Genomic DNA, 22,812 nt, shown 5'->3' on the forward strand with positions numbered 1-22,812 from the left:
CCCTACAAAGAAATATGTTTTTGTTGGCTTAATAAGGCATCCAGCAATGCTGCCACAAACTTGTTATGTCTAATGGTCTTCACCAAGGCAGTTAAAAACAGTCACTGTTTCCATAATGTGCCAAAGAGTTAGCCAAAGGTCCGTCCTACAGGTCAGATCTGGGTGAACAGCTTTCAGAAATAGCTGCTATGCAATCATGTCATCATCTGCTTCTGTGGGGAGAAGTGTAACTGGGTTTAGTACCGTACATCTTTTATCTGTGACATCTGACGCTTCTAGTGTGATGCTTTACGTAGAAGAGCAGCTGATAAATGTATAGTTTTTGCTCTGGAAGGATCGCTGACAGAATGTCGTACCAAAAGGGTTAAATCTGAGGAGCCCACAAGGTCGCGTAAAGTCAGCCGTGCCTTTTCAGCTGCTGCTACTGAGTCCAGTTAGGAGAAAAATGCCACTGGTCTGGCATCATTAGTCCCAGTGATGGATATTAGTGCATCCGTCACTGGGGATTATCACATACAAAGAGATGAAACATATAAAAATCTAATTTATGCATCATTTATAGTGCTGTAGTCAGGAGTTAAAGTGGGCCACAGTGTTCTTGGTGCAGATGTCCACATGTTTTGGTTGTGGTACTTCAGCAGTTTGTCACACAGTGTGTCTGCAAGCTTTCTCAGGGAGGAAAGAATGAGAGAGAACTTCACCCAGAGATGGAGAAAGATGGAAGAAAGTCAGAAGAGGAAGAAGAGAGGTCAGATTTAAAGGTAAGGAATGTTCAGTGACATTTGATAAACTGGAAATTTAAAGCTTACATGTAATGTTCTTTTTTTTTTTAATCAAAAATTGGATCTGTATATGATGTGAAGTTGTTTTTTGATATTGTGAAACACCCTGTAAAACAAACTGAGGTACACTGAATTTGTGTTATTCAAAGGTTGCATTAAAATAGGTGACAGTTTAGTGCAGATAAACAGGTCAGCTTTTCAGACTGTGGTGAATTTACAGTAAAGCTCAGTGATTGGCTGTGTTCATGGTCAGAGTTCAGTTACATCAAGTGTAGCAGAGATTAATTTGAATTTAAGCTTATGATGCTTAGATTCATTCACTGAATTCCACCTTTATACCAACTCCATATCGGGTATAACTATAAACAGCATACTGTCCGTGTAGGTCAGCCTGTACACAAAGAAAATCTACTGGAGCTCACAATAGAAACAGATGTCTGGGCATGTCTCCATGACTTGAAGATATGTTTGCACTATAATACCTGCTCTGAATATCTGCCCCTGAAAATATCCACCATATTATAAGAAAATAAGTGCATGTTTGCATTGTGTCTAAATTGGTCTGATCAGCTATTGTTTAAGCACCTCTTTGCCTCGTTTGTCAGATTTGTTTTAGTTAGTTTGAGTTGAGTTTGGTTCTCTGAGCAGTAACCCTGTGCCACAGGCCACAGTACTCCTAGTGCCGGTCCCAAGCTGGGTAGATGAGGAGGGTTGCACCAAATCACTGAGCATAAATAATTAGATTTCCATACAGGATCAGTGGTAGTCTGGGTTACCTCTGCTGCTGTTGGCCAACAGGGTGCAAAATTTGTTAGTTGGCCAAACACAAAGGAAGAGGGGCAAGATGTTAGGAGGTAGCAGTGTGGAGGTGAGAGTTTGGACTCTAAATGAAGGGACTTTGATAAAGGAAGAGAGCTGGCTAATATGATGGAGAGGAGGAAGGTCGGTGGAAGGGAAGCAAGACCAGGAGCACTGGAGGTGGATTCAAACTGTTAGTGTTAATAGGAAGAAAACTGGAGTAGGAGATCTTGCAGGAAGAGTATGCACCAGCACTGATACAGGAGCTTAGCAGCTCCTTTATACCCGAGTGGATACAAACTTTGTTTTAACCGTCATCAGGACTCCTCAGTCCTGTAGACACCCGCCTGATACAAAGTGTGTCATGACCTCAAACACAGCTTAGCCGTGTTCCACCTCCACATACTTTGTACAAGATGCTTTTAATTACACACCAAGGGTATAGTGTGGGGATGGGCAAACTACGGCCCGTGGGCCACACCGGGCCGGTTGGTCTTTTAAATCGGGCCCGCTGAAGATTGGTACAGAATTGCAAAATCATGTCATTTAGTTATAACTGATGTTGAGGATTCTGAAAATTGCTACAATAAAAACACGACTTCGCTGCACTGGCAAAAACACTGTTCCCACTAAAAGTAAATGTATTAACACTGTAATGCCTTTTCATGTTTGATATGTATGCATCTGGTGCCGGCCTGTCTGTCAGATTTCAAAAAGTCAAAGTGACTCCAGAGGCAAAAGGTTTGCCCACCCTGGTATAGAGGTGAAATGAGTTGGAAATAATTTTCTGCTACATTCACATCATGCAGTTGGTAAAAACCAAACTTTCTGCTCTGTGTTCACAAAACCAGATGGACAGAGGCTGTGATGCATATTGTGACCCTTTTGACAAAGAACAGCATTTTAATCTTCGTGTTTACTTTACAGTTCAGATTTACTCAGTTGTAAACTCCAGTCCAATTACAGAAAAGGCCTTGGTGAGAGATGGCACTATGACACTGTTTTTCTCTCTATAATTTCCTTCACAGTTAAGAGCCACAGACCTCACATTTTAATACTGGTGGTAAGGATACATGTCCAGTCATTTAATTGCCCACATGTGACACTGGACACCACATTTCATGTCTGATGTCAGATCATATTTATTAAAAAAAAAAAAAAAATCCCATCAAATGAAAATCAAATCCATGACCACATTACTTTTGTAATCAAACCATATTTATTGGTTATATGGTCACAGAAAGCCGCAGCAGCTTTAGACAGCATGCAGGGCCTTCCAGCGGGCCAGAGGGCCTCTGTTGGGGATGTATTTGACCCCACAGCCGTCAGGAATCAGACGCTTCTCGGCCATCATGTCATCAAAGTCGCAGGCGTTGAACTTGGTGAAGCCATACTTCTTGGAAATGTGGATCTGAAAGAGAGAGCAAAGACACATTAGCTCAAGCTTTAAGTGAGCTCAATGACAGGGTAGCTGCAATTGGCTCAATTAACAATAAGCCCTTAGTGTCTCAGTGTAAAGAACACTAACTCTTTCATTGTGCATGTTGTGAGATACTGTCTGCAGCATTTGCACACCAGAACCGCACTGCAGCAAGACTGGTTGGCTCAATAAGCTGCAGAGGTGTACCGAGATAGTGTTAGGGGTGTTATCTCAGCTGATATCTTGCCCTGACATCATCTTAAATTTACAACAGCAGAGGATCAAGCTCTGGGCTTGTTTACCTTCTGGCGACCAGGGAACTTGAACTTAGCTCTGCGCAGAGCCTCGACCACATGCTCCTTGTTTTGTGCCTTGGTACGCACGGACATGATCACCTGACCAATGTGAACACGGGCCACGGTACCTTGGGGTTTACCGAAAGCACCGCGCATTCCAGTCTGGAGCCTGAGAAACAAGGTTAAAAAAAAAAAAAAGATTACGAGATGATCCAACGTGCAAGACTGCAGTTGAGCAGAGCTTAATGTAAGCAACCTACACGGTGGTGTGAGGCTCTCACCTATCAGCTCCAGCGCAGGATAACATTTTGTTGATACGGATGACATGGAAGGGGTGCAGACGCATGCGGATGTGGAAACCATCCTTACCGCAGGTCTTCACCATGTACTTGTTAGCACAGATACGGGCAGCTTCCAGAGCTACAGGGGGGTGGGGGGTGAAGCATAACATACAAGACATTAGTACCACCCCTATTAAAGAGTCCATGTGTGTCCGCAGTTTGGTGAGGCTCGTTAACCACAAGTCGTGAGCCTGACTAATTATGACTATAATTTACAAAATCAACTTCACTAAAAGCTGAAACTACTGAACAAGACTGTAAACTCACCAAGAAAGTGTTAACTGAGGTCATAGCTGTGAGTCACCTCCTGCTGGCCAACAGTCCTGCTTAAAGGCGTCTTCATGTTGGCTTTGCTTTTTAAACCTGGAAGCTACATCCACCTTCTGTATCATCTATGCTACAGCATGTTTAAGAATTTTATTTTTATGCTGCATAATGTTCTGGCTTCACCTAAGACCCACCACTAAATTCAGCCCACTGAAGTGCTGCATCTGCTGCAGGATGACATCACCAACAGCCTTCTTTCTCTGTTAAGAACCATATGCGTTTTCTGACTGTGACTTCAGTGTTTTGATCAAGTGCTTATGTTTATTCTGACAACACAGATATAAGCAATTATTTTATAAATCAAAGTGCTTCTAGAGAAAACTGGTTTAATGAGTTGTCACCTGTTCACTTTCCACCTGGCTATTAGCAATTAGCACCAAGTCAGTGGAGCTGTCAGCCGTAACTAATCCAGTGAACCCGGGTTGCATATTGATGACCTTAGCTTAACTAACATTCCTGGTGCCACTGAGTGAATGTAGCCAAGTTTAATTGGCTCATTCCTCATATCCATATCTACAATGTTAGCAGCAAAAGCTCAGCTCACAACATTTTTATAACTTATAGCTATACAGTAAGTATGTAATGCCGTGGAATCCAGGTGAAAACCCTGATATCACCCAAGTCTATAAAATTCACCGCATATCCAAACAGTGTTTTAAGGCAGTTTTCTGAATCAATAACTGTTCTTAGTGGAACAGCATTGAAGGGGCAAAAAACTTTGGATCACCAAAAAAAAAAAAAAAAAAAAAAGGTGCATTAGTTATGGCTTCTGCACTTCTCACCTTCTGAAGAGAGCTGCTCATACTCATCAGAGACCATGTGGCCGCACAGGGGGAACTCATCTACCTTGGCCTTCTTCCTGCCCAAGTCAAAGATCCTGATCTTGGGGTCTAAATAAAACAGAAGAGCAAAGATGGCAAGAGAACACTGAGAACATTACTGTTTCAGTAAAAGGCCTGAAATCAAAGAGTCGCTTAGCTCAGTCAAGGCAGTGGATGATTAACTGTAAGTCACATTGAGCAAAACAGTAGCATTTTGTCTCAGTGGTCCCTTAAAGCACTCAACACTTCCCAGCTGAGGGCATACACAACCAAAGAGTCACTGTCTGCAGCCTTTGCACACCAGAACCACACCTCAGCAGAACTGGTCGGCTTAATAAGCTGCAGGACACAAACAGTCTGTGACCACTCAAGTCAAAATAGCAGCAAAAAAATTCAGTCTGAAGGGGCGTCTGAACATGATGTAATCTACTTTACAATGCACTAACAGTGATCCAGTGTAATTATTAAAGTTAAAAAGGAGAACACGGAGCGACAGCTTACCAGGCACACCCCTGCAGAAGCGGGACTTGGGGTACGGCTTGTTCTTGCAGTACCGGTAGCTGTGGGAGAGAAACAACAACTTAACCACACTACTCTGACACACTTTCACCATTTTCAGTCAATCTTTCAAGCTTGGTGTAAGAGATGATCAATAGTTGGCAGCTCATCTAACAGCTAAACGGTTAATTATTTTTTTTTAACCAAAAACTGGACAACTGGGAGAAAACAAAAAAACAAAAAAAAACTGCATTTGCTGCAGAATATTTTCAGCAGAGGACTGAGCCACATCTGGAGCAGCATTACTACAGGTTGAGTCAAATTAACTGTCAGGGTAACATGTCACAGCAGTTTTCTGTTTCTCCGTTAGCCTGTAAAAGTAAATGACTGCGATCCAGAAGAGCAGTGTAGTCACAATATTTAGAATAACTGCTCATATGCTTACAACAGGCACCGAAAACACGTTTAAACCTAACTAATTTAATACCAAAGCTGTAAAGCCCCGATGTCAAGGAGTTGTATTAACCGCAGGATTAATCTGTGAATTCAAAGTGAACCAGAGTGTGTGGCTACGTCTGAAAGTTGTAGCTAGCATTTTGCTCTGTGTTATCTCAACATGCTACCGCCTCCAATGAATGAACGGCATTGTTCGCTGTAAAGACACGGTTTAAATACAGTTAGCACTAGAAAATAACAGAAGAGACGCGTTTTCTGTTTAAATTATAACAGAGGATCAGTGTGTGCTAAGGCCTGGCGGCAGATCAGCGCCGTGCACATGGTGCGGACCCGGGGCCGCTGCCATTTTCCTCCGAGACACACTCGGCCCTGCTCTGAAATCGTGTAAGAAAACTTACCAGCGGGCTGGTCGGCGGCCCATGGTTACAATCTGGAAATGAACAAATAAAAATACGTTATGTAGTTTAATCTGGGGAGAAATAAGTAAAAAAATAGCTTTAAATCTACTTGTTTAATGGAGAGCCGAAGAAAAGACAGCCTCACCACGCACTCACCTAATGGAGGAAAGGAAGAAGAAGTCACTTCCGGTTTGTCATATGGACGGAGTCCTTTAGGGAGAAAATATTTATATTCACTAATACGTTATTTTTTGTGTCAGCGTGGCTTCATTATACCAATAAATGGTTATTATATAAAATGCAGTTAAATTTACAATTGTAAAAATTTATTTGATGATTGTTGAAACGCTCCAAGTGAATGCTGGGAAATGAAGTATGCGACGTCAGTAAGACTCGAAACGGCAGCGTTGGCTACCTTATGTTCACGTTAAAACAAACGTAATTCAATTTATCCAACTCTGTAGTGGAAGATATTCTAAATTTTCGTTGAGAAAAGCCCCAAAATAATAATATAATATATAACAGGTTTTAACCAGTTCTGACCAATGACTGGATTTCAACTATTAATCTTTAGGAGTCACCAGAGCAGATCACCTGCCTCCATCTCACCCTGTATCATCGTCTGTCACACCAACCCTCTGCATGTCCTCTTTCACTACATCCACGAATCTTCTCTGTGGTCTTCAACTTTCCAGATTTCAAGGTTCAGGCTGGGTTTTTTTGCCTTGATGCTCAGCAGTCTCTTGCCTGAAATGAGGGGATCAGACAGTCTATGGGCCAGGTGAGTGGGGTCCCCCATGATGCAGGCTGCACTGCACTTGCACCTGCACATAAATGTCAGCAGAAGGTTGCTACAGATGATCTTCTGGACAGGGTGAAAGCCCAGAAGCATATTTGTCATCCTTTCCTCCGCACATATCCAAACCATCTCAACCTTGCCTCTCTAACTTTGTCTAAATGCTGAGCTCTCCCTCTGTTACACTCATTTCTAATCCTGTCCCTCCTGGTTGCTCCCAGTGAAAATCTTAGCATCTTCAGTTCTACCACCTACAGCTCAGCCTCCTATCTCTTTGTTAGTGCCACTGTCTCCAAACCATACATCATAAGAGGCCGCACTGCTGTCTGGAAAAAAAAAAAGCTGTAAAAGTAAGTGGTACTAAAAATAAGAGGCTGAAACCGGGCATTTTGCAACTCAGGTCAGTAACATGATTTGGTGTAAAAAGAGCATCTTAGAGAGGCAGATTTTCTAATAAGATGGGCAGAGTCTGCAAGTCTACCAACCGGAAAAAGAACAAAAACTGCACATTTCAGAATATTGTTCCTCAACATTCCTCAATTACAAAGAGAGAATATTTCATCGTCTGCAGTACATAATGTCATCAAGTGATTCCAAGAATCTGTAGAACTCGCTGTGCACAAGGGACAAGGCTGGAAGTCAGTACTGGATACCTGTGATCTTCAGGCACTGCATTAAAAACGGGAATGATTCTGTCACAGTCTGCGGGGCTATCCACACGTGTGTTAAACCTCTATCATTTAAAGAAAAAGCCATGACCCAGAAATGCTGCCTTCTTCTCTTCTCTGGGCCCACAGTCATTTAAAACTGACTGAGGCAACATGGAAAAAAAGTGAGATTCTTTTGGGAAAACATGGATATGACTAAAAAGGAAGAGGCATGATCCAACTTGTTATCAGTGCTCAGTTCAAAGGTCATTCATAATAGCAGAACGCTGCATCCTCTTCACATTAACACTGGATGAAGATCAAATTTTAGCTTTGCGCCTAATAAATGAGCCAGTTTAATCAATTATTCTTCAATTAAATTATATATATGATAGGGTAACTTTTAAAGCATGAAAATAAAATCATATGAATTTTTTGATACTCCACTGAGCTGGATAAATTATATTTGACTTTGACATTAATTTATTGGATTCATTAAATCTACTCCATCCAGATTCAGTTTAGCTGTTGCTTTACTTTTGTGTCTGTGGAGGTTCTCAGCATCCAGGTCAGGGTGTTCTCTGGAGCTTGACAGAAAAGTAGCTGGACTGCTTTAAGTGTCTTGAAGAAGTTTCCCCTCTCAGCCGAAGGCTTCTGAGAACTTAGAAAGAAGCTCCAGAGACTTTTGTGACATATCAAACTTAATTACATAGATGTTACAGTATCAAAGTAGGTTGGTATCTTGAATTTTCAGCTTACTCAGTAAGTCTAAAATTTTGAAATACCTAACTAAAAAAGTTTGATTTATTGGTTTGATTTCTGCCTGGCCATTTGTTTTCTCAGTGGTGGAAACAAGCTTCCAGATGGAACTCATACTTGTAATTTAGTATTTTAATACAGTGGTGTCGCTGATTTCAGTTCCCATTAAGCCATGGCACTGACAGTGTTACACAGTGTATAGCTGTTAACCTGTTGCTTGCACTACAGATTTTGCATGTCCTTTACCCATAATAGTAATCAGCCTTCCTAGTACAATCTATAAGGTGGCCACTAGGGGGCATTATCATACCGCATGTCTAAAGTCTCCTTCACTCTACCCTTCTTTGGCTAATTCCTAAAAGGAACAATGAGCTCATGTCTAAAGTCTTGTTAATGGAGAACAAATGTTCTGTTGCTGAGGAATGCAAGGAATCCTAACCTTCTTCTTACTCCAGCATCACTCAACATAACAAGGAATGTTAAATACTATAGGACCAGCTGAAGGATATGTTGGGTTAATCATGCTTGTCTCATTAGTACAGGCATTATCACGTTTGACTCTAGGTTGCATAAAAAGCTTCCTGACTCATCAAGTACAGGGAACATTTTATAAAACTATATCATTTTTGCAAGTATATGTGTTTAGGAAGTGGCAATACTCTGCCACTCCCTAGTGACTCTCATTCAGAAACGCCTGTGAACTCTTACTGACATCCCTGTATAACCTCATGTGAAGGTCAGATGTCAGCTCTCTATCTTGTCTGTTGCTTTCTGTTTTGTCTGAATTTCCTTCTGACTTTTTCTGTAGCTGAGCTGAAGGCCAGTGATGACGGTGGGACGATGGAAACAGAGCACGGACCAAAAATGGTCCTACAGTACGTGCCTGTTCTGGTGACAAATGACAGACAGACACACACACACACACACACACACACACACACACACACACACACACACACACACACACACACACACACACACACACAGACTCATTGCAATAGAAATATACCACTAGTTTTTCAGGAAAGGCTTAAAAGTATTCTAGGTTGCAAAGAAAAAAAAAGCACTCCTGTTTAATTATAGTTTGATGAATACAGGAACACAGTAGGAACTGACATAAAACTGTCTTAAAGGTTGATATCACTCATGATAGTCCTGTCCATCAGTTTATAGCTCGCAGTTGTTCACTAGTGGAATTCCAGCAGCTGGTTACTAATATAAAGCTCTTTTTATTTCCCACAGAACATGTTTCTGAGTTAAACCAGCAGTGCTGGAATCAGCAACAACCTTTTCTCTCGTCATTAACTGAAAGTTTAAGGTTTGTGTAAGTCGGTGGCACACAGTGACTTTTACAGAAAGGCAACGGAGACGACTCAAATTCTGAAAAGTACATGTTTGTAGTGTCATCTCTGAAAAACAGTTATTAATGAGCTCAGAAACACTGGCATTTTGATATAAAAAGTACATTAAAAATATTAATAATGAAAAATTATAGCTTGAATTAGAAAGCTTGGGAACTGTGTGCTATGATTTCCTGTCAATATCAAGAGAGGGATTAAAATTTTTAATGGAAAATGAAGATGATGTGTTGGCAAAACACCTGGGTAAACTTACAACACTCATTCAGTGTTAGATAGATCATAGATGCTGACCAAAAGTAAAGGAGTTCACACTGTACTCCAGCTTCTCTACATCAAAGCCTATTTACCTGCTAATGCTAGCTCTGTTTCCACAAAATGCACAGACAGTAATCACTGATCTCAGAGCAGTGACAGCCAGCAGCAGCTTGCCTCGCACGCTCGTCTCCATCAGTTTACGCACCGATGTGCATGTAAAAACAACCATACAAAATGCTGCTTGTCTCTCAGATTGAAACGCCTATGAAACTGAGACATTCTATAATTTCCAAAGAGATAAAAGGAAAGCGAAGCTTCCAGTGACATTAGATTACCGCTGTTACAAAATGGCAGTAATTTAAAGGCTGGACACAAAGTGAGAAACTTTGTGACTGAATGCTATCTGAAATGAAAGAAGAGAAATCCCTTTCATTTTAGAATTTTTTAATTGATTTTTAGACTTGGTACCACGTCACCTAGCAAACAGTTGCTGTCATTGCTGCAAATCGTCAGCAGTCATTGACATTTCATTGCATTTTTCTTTATTTGTACACAAATGTATTAATGTTAAATATGAAGCTAGAGGCAAGTGCCATTAGTTCTGTTCAGTATAAACATTAGAAATAAATGGAAATGAATTAGTTACATTGGCACATGAAAAAATCACTCCAACTACACTTCTATAGTTTACTAATGAATCTCATCTGGTTTTGTCCATTAAAAATGCTGTGAGCAATGCTGGAGTTTTTTAACTTCACAAAGTCATTAAAAAATAAAATCTACCATCATACAGATAAAAGCAATTGTGGCTCAGGTGGTCCAGTGGGTCATCTACAGATCAGAAGGTCAGTAAATTGATCCCCAGCTACTCCACTCTAAATGTCAAAGTATCAGATAATGTCCCCCCGAGTTGCCCCTGATGATCAGAGTGTGAGTGCGAGTGTGAAGACAAACTGCTTAAGCACAGATAGAAGTGTTGCGTGAATATGTGTGAGTTGATCAATGAGACTTGTAGTAAAAAGAGCTTTGAGCACTCACTGAATAGAAAAGTGCTTTATGAATAGGAATCCATTTACTGTGATGAACAGGGAAAATATCCAGAGACACCAAATCCTCAGGCTGGAAATATGATCATTTTTTCTGTAAAACTGGACATTTCAACATAGGAGTCTCTAGGGATTGACTCACTCACTCACTCACACACACACACACACACACACACACACACACACACACACACACACACACACACACACACACACACACACACACACACACACACACTTAAAAGATGACTATGTCCCAAAGAAAGCTTTAAGAAGTTCCTTGCCCTGAAAGCAGCTTCCAGGAACTTCCGCCACCATCTCTGCTGATGTGGAATTCTGTGAACTTGCAAGTCGCAGCTTGCATGTTGCAAATATCATTTTAAACCAGCTCCAGTGTAAACTAATGTGATGCCAGAGCTCGATGTCCTTTATATTCTGTCTATGAGTCTCTGTTTTCATGCTAAGCTAATTGTTTCCTGGATAATATCTGCAGACTTAAGAGTCATAATTCTTCTTATCTACTCCCCAGTAAGTCTTCAGAAAAACAATGAATTATTAGCGAGTGTAGGTATAAAGACTACATGAGGAGGACTGTGCAACACGTACAACAGAACATGGCAATAATCCTGTTGTCAAAACAATGGGTTTTTTTGTGGTTTTGTAGCTGCTTGCTGCTCTCTTGGCAACCTAAATAAAGAAATACATTATCAGCAGTGAATTGCTCATTCTGCCAACCACACCCTCAGCCATACACACTCACACACAGTTGTGTTTCCATCACTATAGAGGATATTGCATTGACTTCTCTTTGTGAATACTTACCACCACCCTAATTACCACATGCTTAATTCCAACCTTGAGCTTAGTCTTCATTGATGATTTACATTAATGAAGACTAACTATTTGTCTATAAACAGGATTCGAGTGCCCACAATGTGACTGTGTAAAAAGATTTATGTCCCCACAACTTGCCTAATACAAATAGAGAAGCAGAGAGAGAGAGAGAGCACACACTGGCCAGTGTGGCTGATGTGGGAGGGTGTGGTAGGTAACACACTGTGTACTGCTCTCAAAACGGAAGTGTGTCTGGGAGGTGTATCTGCTAGAGTGTGCTGACTAAATGTTAAGGTCAAGGCCATTTATGCCCTCTGTGAGCCTGAATCATCAGTGACAAAGGCTGAAGAATAAATCGAAGCAGAACAGCTGTTCGTATTGAGAAGAATAAAGTTTATGTTTGATACATCGATGTATACCTACTTATCAGACTACTTATTTAACTCATACTGTACCATGATTTACTCATAAATGTGGTGCCTTTTCATGTTTAATATACATAATATTGATACGATATATGAATTCAAGAACTAATATGAATCAATAAACTGTTACATTGTATGAAAGAAACAGCAAAGGACAACTTTCTGGGATCATTTTCTATCCTGTTTGATAGACAAGGTCAGTAATTTAAGATCCAATATTTTTTACCCAGGTTTTTCGATAGCCGTTTCTCCTCCAGCCCTGTCTGTTACGCTAGAACGTTTTTCTCCTGTTTCCTCACCTGAGCTGATAAAATTGGTTGAATCATTGAAAATATCTTCATGTACTCTGGACATCTTGCCTGCATCACTATTCAAAAATGTCTTTTTGAATAGTGATGCCCACTCCACAGAAACAGCTCTCCTTAGAGTTTCCAATGACATTTTGTTAAGTAGTGATGCAGGAGAATGTTCTGCATTATTGCTGTTGGATCTCACGTCTGCCTTTGATAGAAGCTCTAGGTCCCCTTGCAAAATTTGCTAAGTCCTCCATTAGGAACCTTGGGGTCACATTTGATTCTGCCTTCACTTTGGACACTTACGTCAAATCTTTGGTTCATTCTTGTTTCTACCACTTAAGGAATATTGCCAAATTGAGTCCCATTGTGTCACATTCAGAACTTGAGATTGTCATTCATGCATTCACATTGTCCCGTCTGGACTAATGCATTGTTTAACTGTCTTAGCAAAAGCTCTTTAGAACATTTACAGGTTGTTCAAAATGCAGCAGCAAGGCTTCTTATGAAATCCTCTAAGCATTCTCATGTTACCCCGTTACTGATCAAGCTTCACTGGCTCCCCGTGAAATTCAGAATCCAGTTTAAGATTTTCATTCTTAATTTTAGAGCACTCCATGGACAAGCACCTTCTTACATCAGTGAACTCCTGCATCCATATACTCCCATCAGATCATTGAGATCATGTGATCAGGGTCTCCTGGCTATGCATCCTTCGAGACTGAAAACGAAAGGAGACAGAGGAGTTGGCTCTGTGGCCCTCTGTCTGTGGAATTCTCTCCCTGAGAGCGGCGGATTCGGTGGCGTCTTTTTAATGTTGCATTTGCTTAGAGTTTTCTTTGTACTGTGTTTTACTGTTGTGAAGCACTTTGTGGCAGCTGCCTTGAGAGGTGCTATATAAATGAAGTTTTACCTACTTACTTACTTACTTTAAATGAATAAATCATACCAAGTACATGAAGCTTATAAGACTTTCATATGAAACATTTACTACTGGAGAGAAAAGGAAATCAGAATGAAAGCGCAGCATGAAGAGATGGGTGAGTGTTAAAAATATTATAGTCCCACATTTCAAGTAAACTGTCAGGCAGTGAACTTAAAAAAACATTTATACTTACTCATTGTGGCATTCACAATGTAACAGTAAAGCCCACCTTCACTGTAATGAGAAGGCTGGCTGAGAAAAGCTTTTAACTGCTGTCATTTGAATATAGACAGTCTCATCTGTTGATTAACATAAATGAGTAATGCAGGAAGACATGGAGGAGGTCTCAATTTAGACAAAAACAGCAGTATGGAAAAGTTCAACAGGCTCAGTGCCGGTGTGATGCTTGTTGACATATTCTGCTACAAACAGTGCAGCTGCCTAGTTACCATACAACATGTTTTTACATAGTCACATTGTGGGGACCCACATGATCTTTAGTGACAAAAATCAAATCCTCACAATGCAACTTATTTTTGTTTTACTATGAAAAAAAGTTAAAGGTGAATTTGGGTTAAAGTTAAGGCAGTTGGTAAGGTTAGGTTAGGTTCAAGCTCAGAGAAAGGATAAGACATATGTTTGTTATAGTTGTTATGATATTTAATGATCTATCTGTTGCTATAGTATATGATAAGTCCACTGATGTGTTAAGGGAGCTGGATACACACTGAAATAGTTTACCTTAAGGGCTTTCTGCCAGAAAGGATGTAGGATGTGTGATTCAAAGCTTGAGCTTTTTATAAACCTAAGCAGATACTCATCATACCTAAACTTTACCAAACTGTAGCTGAACACTACAGCTACAGTAGTGTGTGTGCGTGCGTGTGTGTGTGTGTGCATGTGTGTGTGTGTGTGTGTGTGCATGTGTGTGTGTGTGCGTGTGTGTGTGTGCGTGCGTGCGTGTGTGTGTGCATGTGTGTGTGTGCGTGTGTGGCAGTTTTCACAATCAGAATCATGATCTGAATGCACTGTTGTGCCAAACATATTTGCTTTTACAAGAAGAGCTTTGTAAGTTCTCTATTATTCATATCTATTATTATCTATTATTCTCTATTAATATTTTTATTCAGTAATTACTATTACTGTCCACACAATATGACTGAGAGGTCTGACAAGCAGGAAGAAAAGAGTAATAAGAAAAAAAAGGTAGAGCGTGAGAAAACAGAAGAAATAAGGGGACAGATATATGCATAAAAAAAAATAAAAATCCCAGCTCACCCCTCCGGGTGGTCGTTTTGCCCTCCAAGCTCGGGTCCTCTACCAGAGGCCTGGGAGCTTGAGGGTCCTGTGCAGTACCTTAGCTGTTCCCAGGACTGCGCTCTTCTGGACAGAGATCTCAGATGTTGTTCCAGGAATCTGCTGGAGCCACTCTCCCAGTTTGAGGGCCACTGCTCCGAGTGTTCTGATTACCACGGGGACCACTGTTACCTTCATCTTCCACATCCTTTCCAGCTCCTCTCTGAGCCCTTGGTATTTATCGAGCTTCTCGTGTTCCTTCTTCTTGATGTTGCCGTCACTTGGTATTGCAACGTCTATCACCACGACCTTCTACCTTTGTTTGTCCCCCACTACGATGTCTGATTGGTTAGCCATCACAAGTTTGTCTGTGTGTATCTGGAAGTCCCACAGGATCTTAGCTCTGTTGTTCTCAACCACCCTTGGGGGCATTTTGACCTCGGGACTTCCAGGTCATACTCGGCACAGATGTTCCTGTATACTATGCCGGCCACTTGGTTATGGCGTTCCATGTATGCCCTGCCTGCTAGCATCTTGCACCCTGCTGTTATGTACTACATTGTCCCAGGTGCACAGCCTGCACCTGGGGTCCTGCCTGGTGTGGTAGACCCCAGCCTCTATTGATCTTGTATTTAGAGCTTGCTCTTGTGCTGCCATGATTAGTGCCTCTGTGCTGTCTGTCAGTCCACCTTTGTCCAGCCATTGGTAGGATTTTTCTATATCAGCCACTTCTTCTATTTGCCAGTGTTACATGCTGCACTGAGGCCTGTCCTTCCATGATGGTTCCTGTTCTTCGTCCTCTTCTTTCTCAGGTTTCTGCTGCCTGAGGTACTCACTAAGCACATGATCCTTTGTGGCCATCTTCCTGATGTATTCATGGATCTTCATTGTTTCATCTAGGACAGTGGTTCTGACACTCACTAGTCCTCGGCCACCTTCCTTCCACTTAGCGTACAGTCTCAGGATGCTGGATTTGAGGTGAAACCCACCATGCATAGTAAGGAGCTTTTTTGTCTTGACATCAGTGGCTTCTATTTCCTCCTTTGGCCAGCTTATTAACCCAGCAGGGTATCTGACAACTGGCAGGGCGTAGGTGTTGATTGCCCAGATCTTGTTCTTCCTATGCAGCTGACTCTTCAGTACTTACCTTACTCTCTGCAGGTACTTGGAGGTTGCAGCTTTCCATTTGCCTGTGGGATTCCAAGGTACTTGCAGCTGTCCTCAATGTCTGCAATGTTGCCTCCTGGTAGTGTAATCCCCTCAGTTCTGACTACTTTTCCTCTCTTAATTACCATCCAACAACACTTCTCCAGTCCAAATGACATTCCGATATCATTGCTGTAGATCCTGGTGGAGTGGACTAGTGAATCGATATCTGGTTCACAGCTGGTTCATTTGTGCTGCCAGGCGCTTGTTGATTGCAGTTAGCTTCTTTATCCAGTAGGTGTGTATCATGTCAGGGGCTTGTCAGGGGCTCTAAACACACCCTGCCCGGGGAAGAGGCCCTCTGACCCAGCCACAATATCAACAGCATCACGTGGAGCTCCTCCATGGAAGAGGGGGTCCTCTCCACACAGCCTGCCCACAGCATCCCCTAGTGATCCTCCATGGGGGGAGGGGGTCATTGTCACCCCGGCCCCCTCACCTTCAAACCCTAACCCTACAGCCAGTCCCAGGGACCCAAACCCCACCATGCAACCTTGACCTCCAGCAGGCCCCGGGAACCCACACTTAAGCCCCCCACCACTGACTTAGCAAATCCACAGCAATACAAGCTTCATGCCCCTGGTGTGCTAAGATGCCTTGGTGCCCCTGGTACCCTGGATGGGACATAGTTGCTGTGCACTCCCTCGTGCCCCTGGTATCCTAGGCTGTCTCTGTAGGACGGCCCCCCCAGCAGAAGCCAAGAATGCAACCCAGAGGCCACGGGCACCCAGCAGAGCCAACCCTTCCCATCCCCCCTTCCATGCTGAAGAGGCCTGAGCCACCCCCAGGCCACAACCCCCCAAGGGAGGGGCCAACAGGCACGCCAAGACATCCAGCCACTCGAAGTGTTTGGGGTGATGTGTTGGGTGTAATTGAGCATATGTAAGAATGAGTACGAAAGCACATGAGCACTGATCAGCAGTGCTCATCCACCCCCCACCCCCCAGGTCTCTCAATGTCTAAGATATAAATAAAATTGAGGAGCAGACAGCAGTGAAGAGAGTGAGGTCACCTGAGGCCACGTCAGCAGCTCCACCCATTAACCACTGTGTGACACATCTGCCCCCCAAGGCCCTATATGTATTGTAACATGTCGTGAGCTATAATGACTATGATGTAATTAAAAAGGAGGGGCAGGACACCATGTAGCACAGTGAGCAGAGCCAAGGGAATGGCCCTACTCATTGTGGCACAAAAAATCTGGTGACCAAGTCATTTCAACAGATAACTTATTCTTAACTGGCCATAGGTGTGGATATGCCAGTGTGTGGTTGTCTCTCTGTGTCTGGCTACCTGTCCAGGAAGTACCCCACCTCTTACTATGTGACAGCTGGGACTGGCACTAGTCCTCACATGTCCCTACCTCGCACCAGCAGTTAACTATTGGTGATTGCCACAGAAATCCAAAGCTGTCTAAAATAATTCTAAATTATGGACATGGACTATATATTTTGTGTAGCTTTCATATCTGAAAAGCATTACTTGAGACTTGACTGAGCCCCAAATATTAGTGTATTAGTTTAGTGTTAAGAATGGTCCCCAACACTTGCTCTGTTTCCCCCAATTTATTTAGAGGCCAAATGTCTTAAGACGTTACTGAGTTGTTCTTAAAAATATGAAAGTATGCATTTGTAAGCTGATGATCAAAGTTTGGGAGTAATGGTTTTGGTCTGTTCATTGGATTTCCTGAGAATAAGATTAATTCCTCTAAGACTGAAAGAACCACAGAATAAGCTGAGCACCTAGTAAAGATCACCTAGTAAAGAAGCAATACCTGAAGGATGAAAGATAATACACGGCTCTCTCTACAATGAGAAATTTTTGCTGATTGTGCATTTGATACCCGCATGCTATAAACTGGGAAGTGAAAATGAAGTGTTGCCACAGAGACTGAGAACAAGAAAAACACAAACAAATGAATCTGACTCATTCCTTCTTGCTGAATCTTCCTTATTACATGTTTTTTTTTTTTTGAGTGGGTTTGCCCATTGCAATTCCTGTAGACACTTCACGTACCAGCCACCATCACAAAGAAAAACAGGCTGAGAGCAGTGACACTATATTTGAAATAAATACCCTGGTCTTCTGTCATACATATCTTAATTTATATGATACACTTTACCTGTTCCATGTTTCCAAGTGAAATCATATCTCAAATCACATCTCTTGAATTCTGTTGAGACAAAGCCACCCCCCTACTCACAACTTGACAAGTACATGTACACATATGTGTCACAGTAAGGCAGGAGTAGAAGTAATGTTGCAACAGACATGAAGGAAAAACAAAGAGAGGAAGAATCAAGGAAGAGAGAGAATAGAGAGAGAGTAGAGAACATAGAGGAGATAGAAAAGGAGAAAGAGAGATAGAAATAGAGATAGGAGATAATAGAAGGACTATAGAGAGGAGAGAGATATAGAATGAATATATAAATAATATATAATATATATATATAGATATACTATATATATATCTATAGCTCTCTATATATCTAATAGATAGATTGATAGATAGATAGATATTAAAAGTGCTCATAATGAACCCCACAGTTTTTCCAGTGAAAGACCATTTATGTGTGTGTGTGTGTGTGTTGAGTGTGTGTGTGTGTGTGTGTGTGTGTGTGTGTGAGAGAGAGAGAGAGAGAGAGGGGTGAATGAGAAACACATTTGTAGAAATGCTAAGGTTAAAGGTGCAGTATAAGTGCATACCATTTGCTGCATGTCTCTCTCTCTCTCTCCCTGCTGGTCGTGTCTCTGCAGGTCTGTGTGTCAGACTCAGCTGCTTCAGTAATGAGATCATATGATGTCATGCTGTTCACGGAGGAGCAGCCTTCTGATCAGTCTGCCTGAATCCTGAACCCCCAAATGTAGGTTACAGAGGGCCTCACAGGAAAACACACCAACTGCAGCACTCTAATGGCCTAAAGCTTTTAGTCTGGTTTCTTTATTAGTCAGCACATATAATTTTGTAAGTACAGACAGTATAATAACATAAATAAAGTGAACAGCCTACACATTAAGCATTAATCGAATAGCTCCAGGCAGAAGTGAAATGCTTATAGGTGTGAGCTTATATTCTGACATATTTCACTTATTTATCTTTTTTTGACTGCAAGAGCAAGTTCAGTAGCGCACCTGAATCTCATTGCTTATGCTTGTATTTGCAACAACAATAAAAGAATCTTGAATCATGAATCTCAATGTCTAAGGTGTAAATAAAATTGAGGAGCAGGGAAAAGACTCTTGAATATTGAATCTTACCAGTCAAAGATAATAGAATAAAAGGAAACAATCTTTCACACTTGTAACATCTAAGAAAAGCTCAGTGCCTTTGATTTTTAATAACAACATATTTAATTCAAATGTAGTCCTCTCACCAATTCTCCCTCAGCATGTCTTATATTCATTAACTTTTTTAGCCATATTTCCATTAATTAAATTCAGTTCAGTTCAATTATATCCAATCCAATTTATTTCTATAGCAACAAAATCACAACACGTCACTTCAAGGTGCTTAATATTGTAAGGTAAAGATCCTACAATAAATAGAGAGAAAACCCCAACCATCAGATGACCCCTATCAGCAAGTACTTGGTGGAAGGAGGGGCAGCCATCACCTGTTGGGGGTGTGGGGAAGTAGATAGGACAGGAAATAATACGTTACTCCTTCAGATTTCACTTCTCAGTTGAAAACGTATCCTGGTGCTTATCTTGAACCCTCAGCTTGTCCTTTAAACACTAATCACAAAGTGCAGTTGAAGCTAATTTTGGCTAGTTTTGCAGATACTGGGTACCAAAGCAAGTATCAAAAAACTTGTTGGCCCACTTGAATCTGGCTCCAAAGGATCACTTTGATTGACATTTGTTGCAGCATCGGCAGCTGTTTGCAAGGCCCCACCGCTGCTAATTGGAGTCACTGGACAGGACTTTACAACCATGTTTGTGATGTTGGTGTCTTCCATCCATCCATTCTCCATGAATCCATCTATCTATTCTCTTCGCTTATAATGTTCAGGGTCACGGGGGCGCTGGAGCCTATCCCAGCTGATATAGGGCGAGAGGCAGGGTACCAATCAACCATTCACAGTCATATTCACACATATGGGCAATTTAGAATCACCAGCTAGCCTAACCCCTGTTACTGCATGTCTTTGGACTGTGAGAGGAAAACCAGAGTACCCGGAGAGAACCCACACAGACACGGGGAGAACATGCAAACTCCACACAGAAAGGCCTCGGCTGTGAGCAGGAGCGCTAACCACCACACCACCGTGCTGCCCATGTTGGTGCCTATGGAGCATTTTAATGGAATATCTGTCAATAATAGGATTTCCTATGAGGTACAGCACATCCAAGATATTTTGTGCTTCAGTTTTGGTGAGTGAGAGTCCAGTATTTTTATTGGTTACTTAGCATTTTTTTTTGTGTCAGTGTGTCAGTGTGCCTGCACCAGATACAATATAAGTAAGAGATTTATGGCACTCAAAGAAATCTTGAATGCAGATGCCATGGGGAATTCTGTAACAACAAGGCTGGTGGTAGAAGTAGATCTTCAAGGGGAAAACTGCTTGACCACGAGGACCATAAACATCATTTAAAACTAGTCTGAGGCAAAGTGGCATACAATCAACCTGCAGCTAGATAACCAAAGAGAAATAGAAACACAAGCACCAACAAGCTAAAATTCATTTTCCACACTCCCTCTCAGGCTTCTTCTTCTCTTTACCTGTGCATCTTCCAGTAAGACACACACACACACACACACACACACACACACACACACACCCACACAACACACACACACAACCACACCACCACACACACCACACCACACACACACCCACCACACAAAGTCACAGTCAACACTCCAGACACACAAGGAATGCCATCATTTTGAAGTACTTAGGCCTGCTGTTCCTCTGGGGTGACATCACTATTTGTATCTTTCAACATATGTTTTTACTGAATCCCATCCAGATGCAGGTGAAGAGCACAGCTGTCACCTTATATTTCAACATATACTCATTCAGTGGATCTGAAATCATGACTAGCAGAGAGACTTTACAGACACACACTCATACAGAACATGAGTTGTACAAGTGTGATGTGTTCATGAGTGTGTATTGTACCTGTGCTTTTCTGCAGTGGTGATGTAATGCACATTATTCACACTGTCACCTGGGTGACACACATTCATTCACATGTAACGAACAAGTCGGAGAACCAGTGGGGTCACAATGATGTCATCAGGATTTGACAGCCTTTGAAACACAATTCTGTCTTACCCAGGTGTGTGAGTGTTTTAATACCAAAGAGGAAAAAGGGGGCAGATAGCAGTAAAGAGGGAGGGTGAGAGGCGGATCAGTCATTCATAGCTGCTCCATCTCCACATTCCTCCCCCCTTATATGGACAAAACTACTGGACCCAATCTTTTCATCTCTATATTGCATACATAAATGCAGAATCCACCAAAATACAAATAGTCAGGGGTCTTTTTAACCCTGTGATCCAATATAAGAACTGTGATCTCTAATGGATCTTCTTCTATACTGTTTCTTTTTCTGAAAACCAGCTGACAACTGCTTTGTTTGCACCCTGAATAAATACAAGACCACTGCTATCCAGAGTACATCTCTCTGCATCGTTGCAAGCCTCTGTTTGTTTGCTTTGCGCTTTTCCTCATTGGCCTGGTTGCCGCCGCTCACAAGAATCTTCTCTGTTTAGATGATTTTGAGAGAGTAGAAGACCCAAGAGAGGCACACTGTCATGAGGGAATCCAGCAGTGCTTGCTTGCTTGCTTGCAAGGGGTGAGAGCCAGAAAAATAGAGAAAAAAAAAATAAGGAGGGTAGAAACACAATGGGGAGGGGTGTGTGGTGGAAGTTCGGGGGGGCAACAGAGACCGAAAGAGAGTTAGAGAGAGGAGGCAAAGATAGACAGGCAGAGAGAGAGGGGAAGGCTTACCTTAAAAGGCTGTGTTTGTAGATGGAGAAGGCTGTTTAAATGTGCTTGTGAATGTGGCTTCCCACACTGTTAAATGTCCCCAACATGTATTATAAGCTGTGTGGACGGGATTAAGGTGCTTTATAGAGTGGAACAGACACAACTTCAGAAGGGATTCAGTCAGAAGGAGACTACCCTCCTTCTGAGCTGAACTTATATTACGTTCTAGTTTGTATCTCACTGATAATGTGTGATTGCACTGTGTGTGCGTGTGCATATGTCTCTTGCCAAAATGGTCAGTAGCTACTAGTAATAGATTCCTGTATTCTGATTCATTCAGCTCAGCCAGGTCTCCTTTTAAAGACTGTAAATGTGTATACTTGATGCCCTTGTCTAATTTCAGTATCCACCTGGAATGCACATAAACACACACACAAGCGCACACAAACATGTACAAGAGTTCCTCATAGACTGCTCCTTCACGAACAGCTATCCTACTTTTATGATAACTAACTTGCGAAAACGTGCTTGTTCAGGTTACATCACGCTCGCACACAGACACACACTCATCCTCCCTCAGCTCCATCGACTCATTACCCAACAGGAACAGCGGATCTGGGAATAAGTCCAGGGATCTCTCACTTTCTCTCTCAATTTGTCAGCTCTGCTCTCCGCCAATCTGAGTGATTTTCTTAATATGGCCAGAAAGGGGAGTGAAAAGAGACAGAGAAAGCTGGAGTTTGGAAAGTAGTTAAAATGCCCTTCACTCCATCTGTTTTCACTCCTACCTCCTTGTCCAAACTAGACTTAATTAAAATTATTTGTTTGATGTAGGCAGCATACACAGTTAGGTTTGCCACTTAGGACTATGGGAAAGCACCAAAAGGTTTAAG

The 22,812-nt window shown here is 41.9% G+C and overlaps 1 protein-coding gene and 2 non-coding genes across 3 annotated transcripts; all 3 read right to left on the reverse strand.

The window, feature by feature from the left end:
* Nucleotides 1–2,776: 2,776 nt before the first annotated feature.
* Nucleotides 2,777–6,237, reverse strand: rpl10 (ribosomal protein L10). The gene is made up of 6 exons (XM_030734464.1): nt 6,138–6,237; nt 5,287–5,345; nt 4,747–4,854; nt 3,578–3,716; nt 3,303–3,465; nt 2,777–2,991 (listed from the first exon to the last, which is right to left on the reverse strand). The coding sequence occupies exons 1-6, from the start codon at nt 6,158–6,160 to the stop codon at nt 2,836–2,838; spliced, it is 648 nt and encodes a 215-aa protein (XP_030590324.1). The 5' UTR covers nt 6,161–6,237; the 3' UTR covers nt 2,777–2,835.
* On the reverse strand, nt 3,082–3,199 carry LOC115783841 (small nucleolar RNA SNORA70). The gene has a single exon (XR_004020251.1). It is a non-coding gene; the product is annotated as a small nucleolar RNA SNORA70 (small nucleolar RNA).
* Nucleotides 4,998–5,130, reverse strand: LOC115783840 (small nucleolar RNA SNORA70). The gene has a single exon (XR_004020250.1). It is a non-coding gene; the product is annotated as a small nucleolar RNA SNORA70 (small nucleolar RNA).
* Nucleotides 6,238–22,812: the final 16,575 nt, after the last annotated feature.

Source organism: Archocentrus centrarchus, chromosome 7, assembly GCF_007364275.1.
Source record: "Archocentrus centrarchus isolate MPI-CPG fArcCen1 chromosome 7, fArcCen1, whole genome shotgun sequence".
Taxonomy (NCBI): domain Eukaryota; kingdom Metazoa; phylum Chordata; class Actinopteri; order Cichliformes; family Cichlidae; genus Archocentrus; species Archocentrus centrarchus.

Excerpts from the sequence above, each read along its gene's own strand:
- rpl10 (XM_030734464.1), bottom strand. The coding sequence starts at position 6,160 with ATGGGCCGCCGACCAGCCCGCTG. Across the intron at positions 3,466-3,577 it reads TCCTGCGCTGGAGCTGATAG|GCTCCAGACTGGAATGCGCG; the intron begins GTGAGAGCCTCA and ends CTTGTTTCTCAG. Across the intron at positions 2,992-3,302 it reads AGTTCCCTGGTCGCCAGAAG|ATCCACATTTCCAAGAAGTA; the intron begins GTAAACAAGCCC and ends TCTCTCTTTCAG.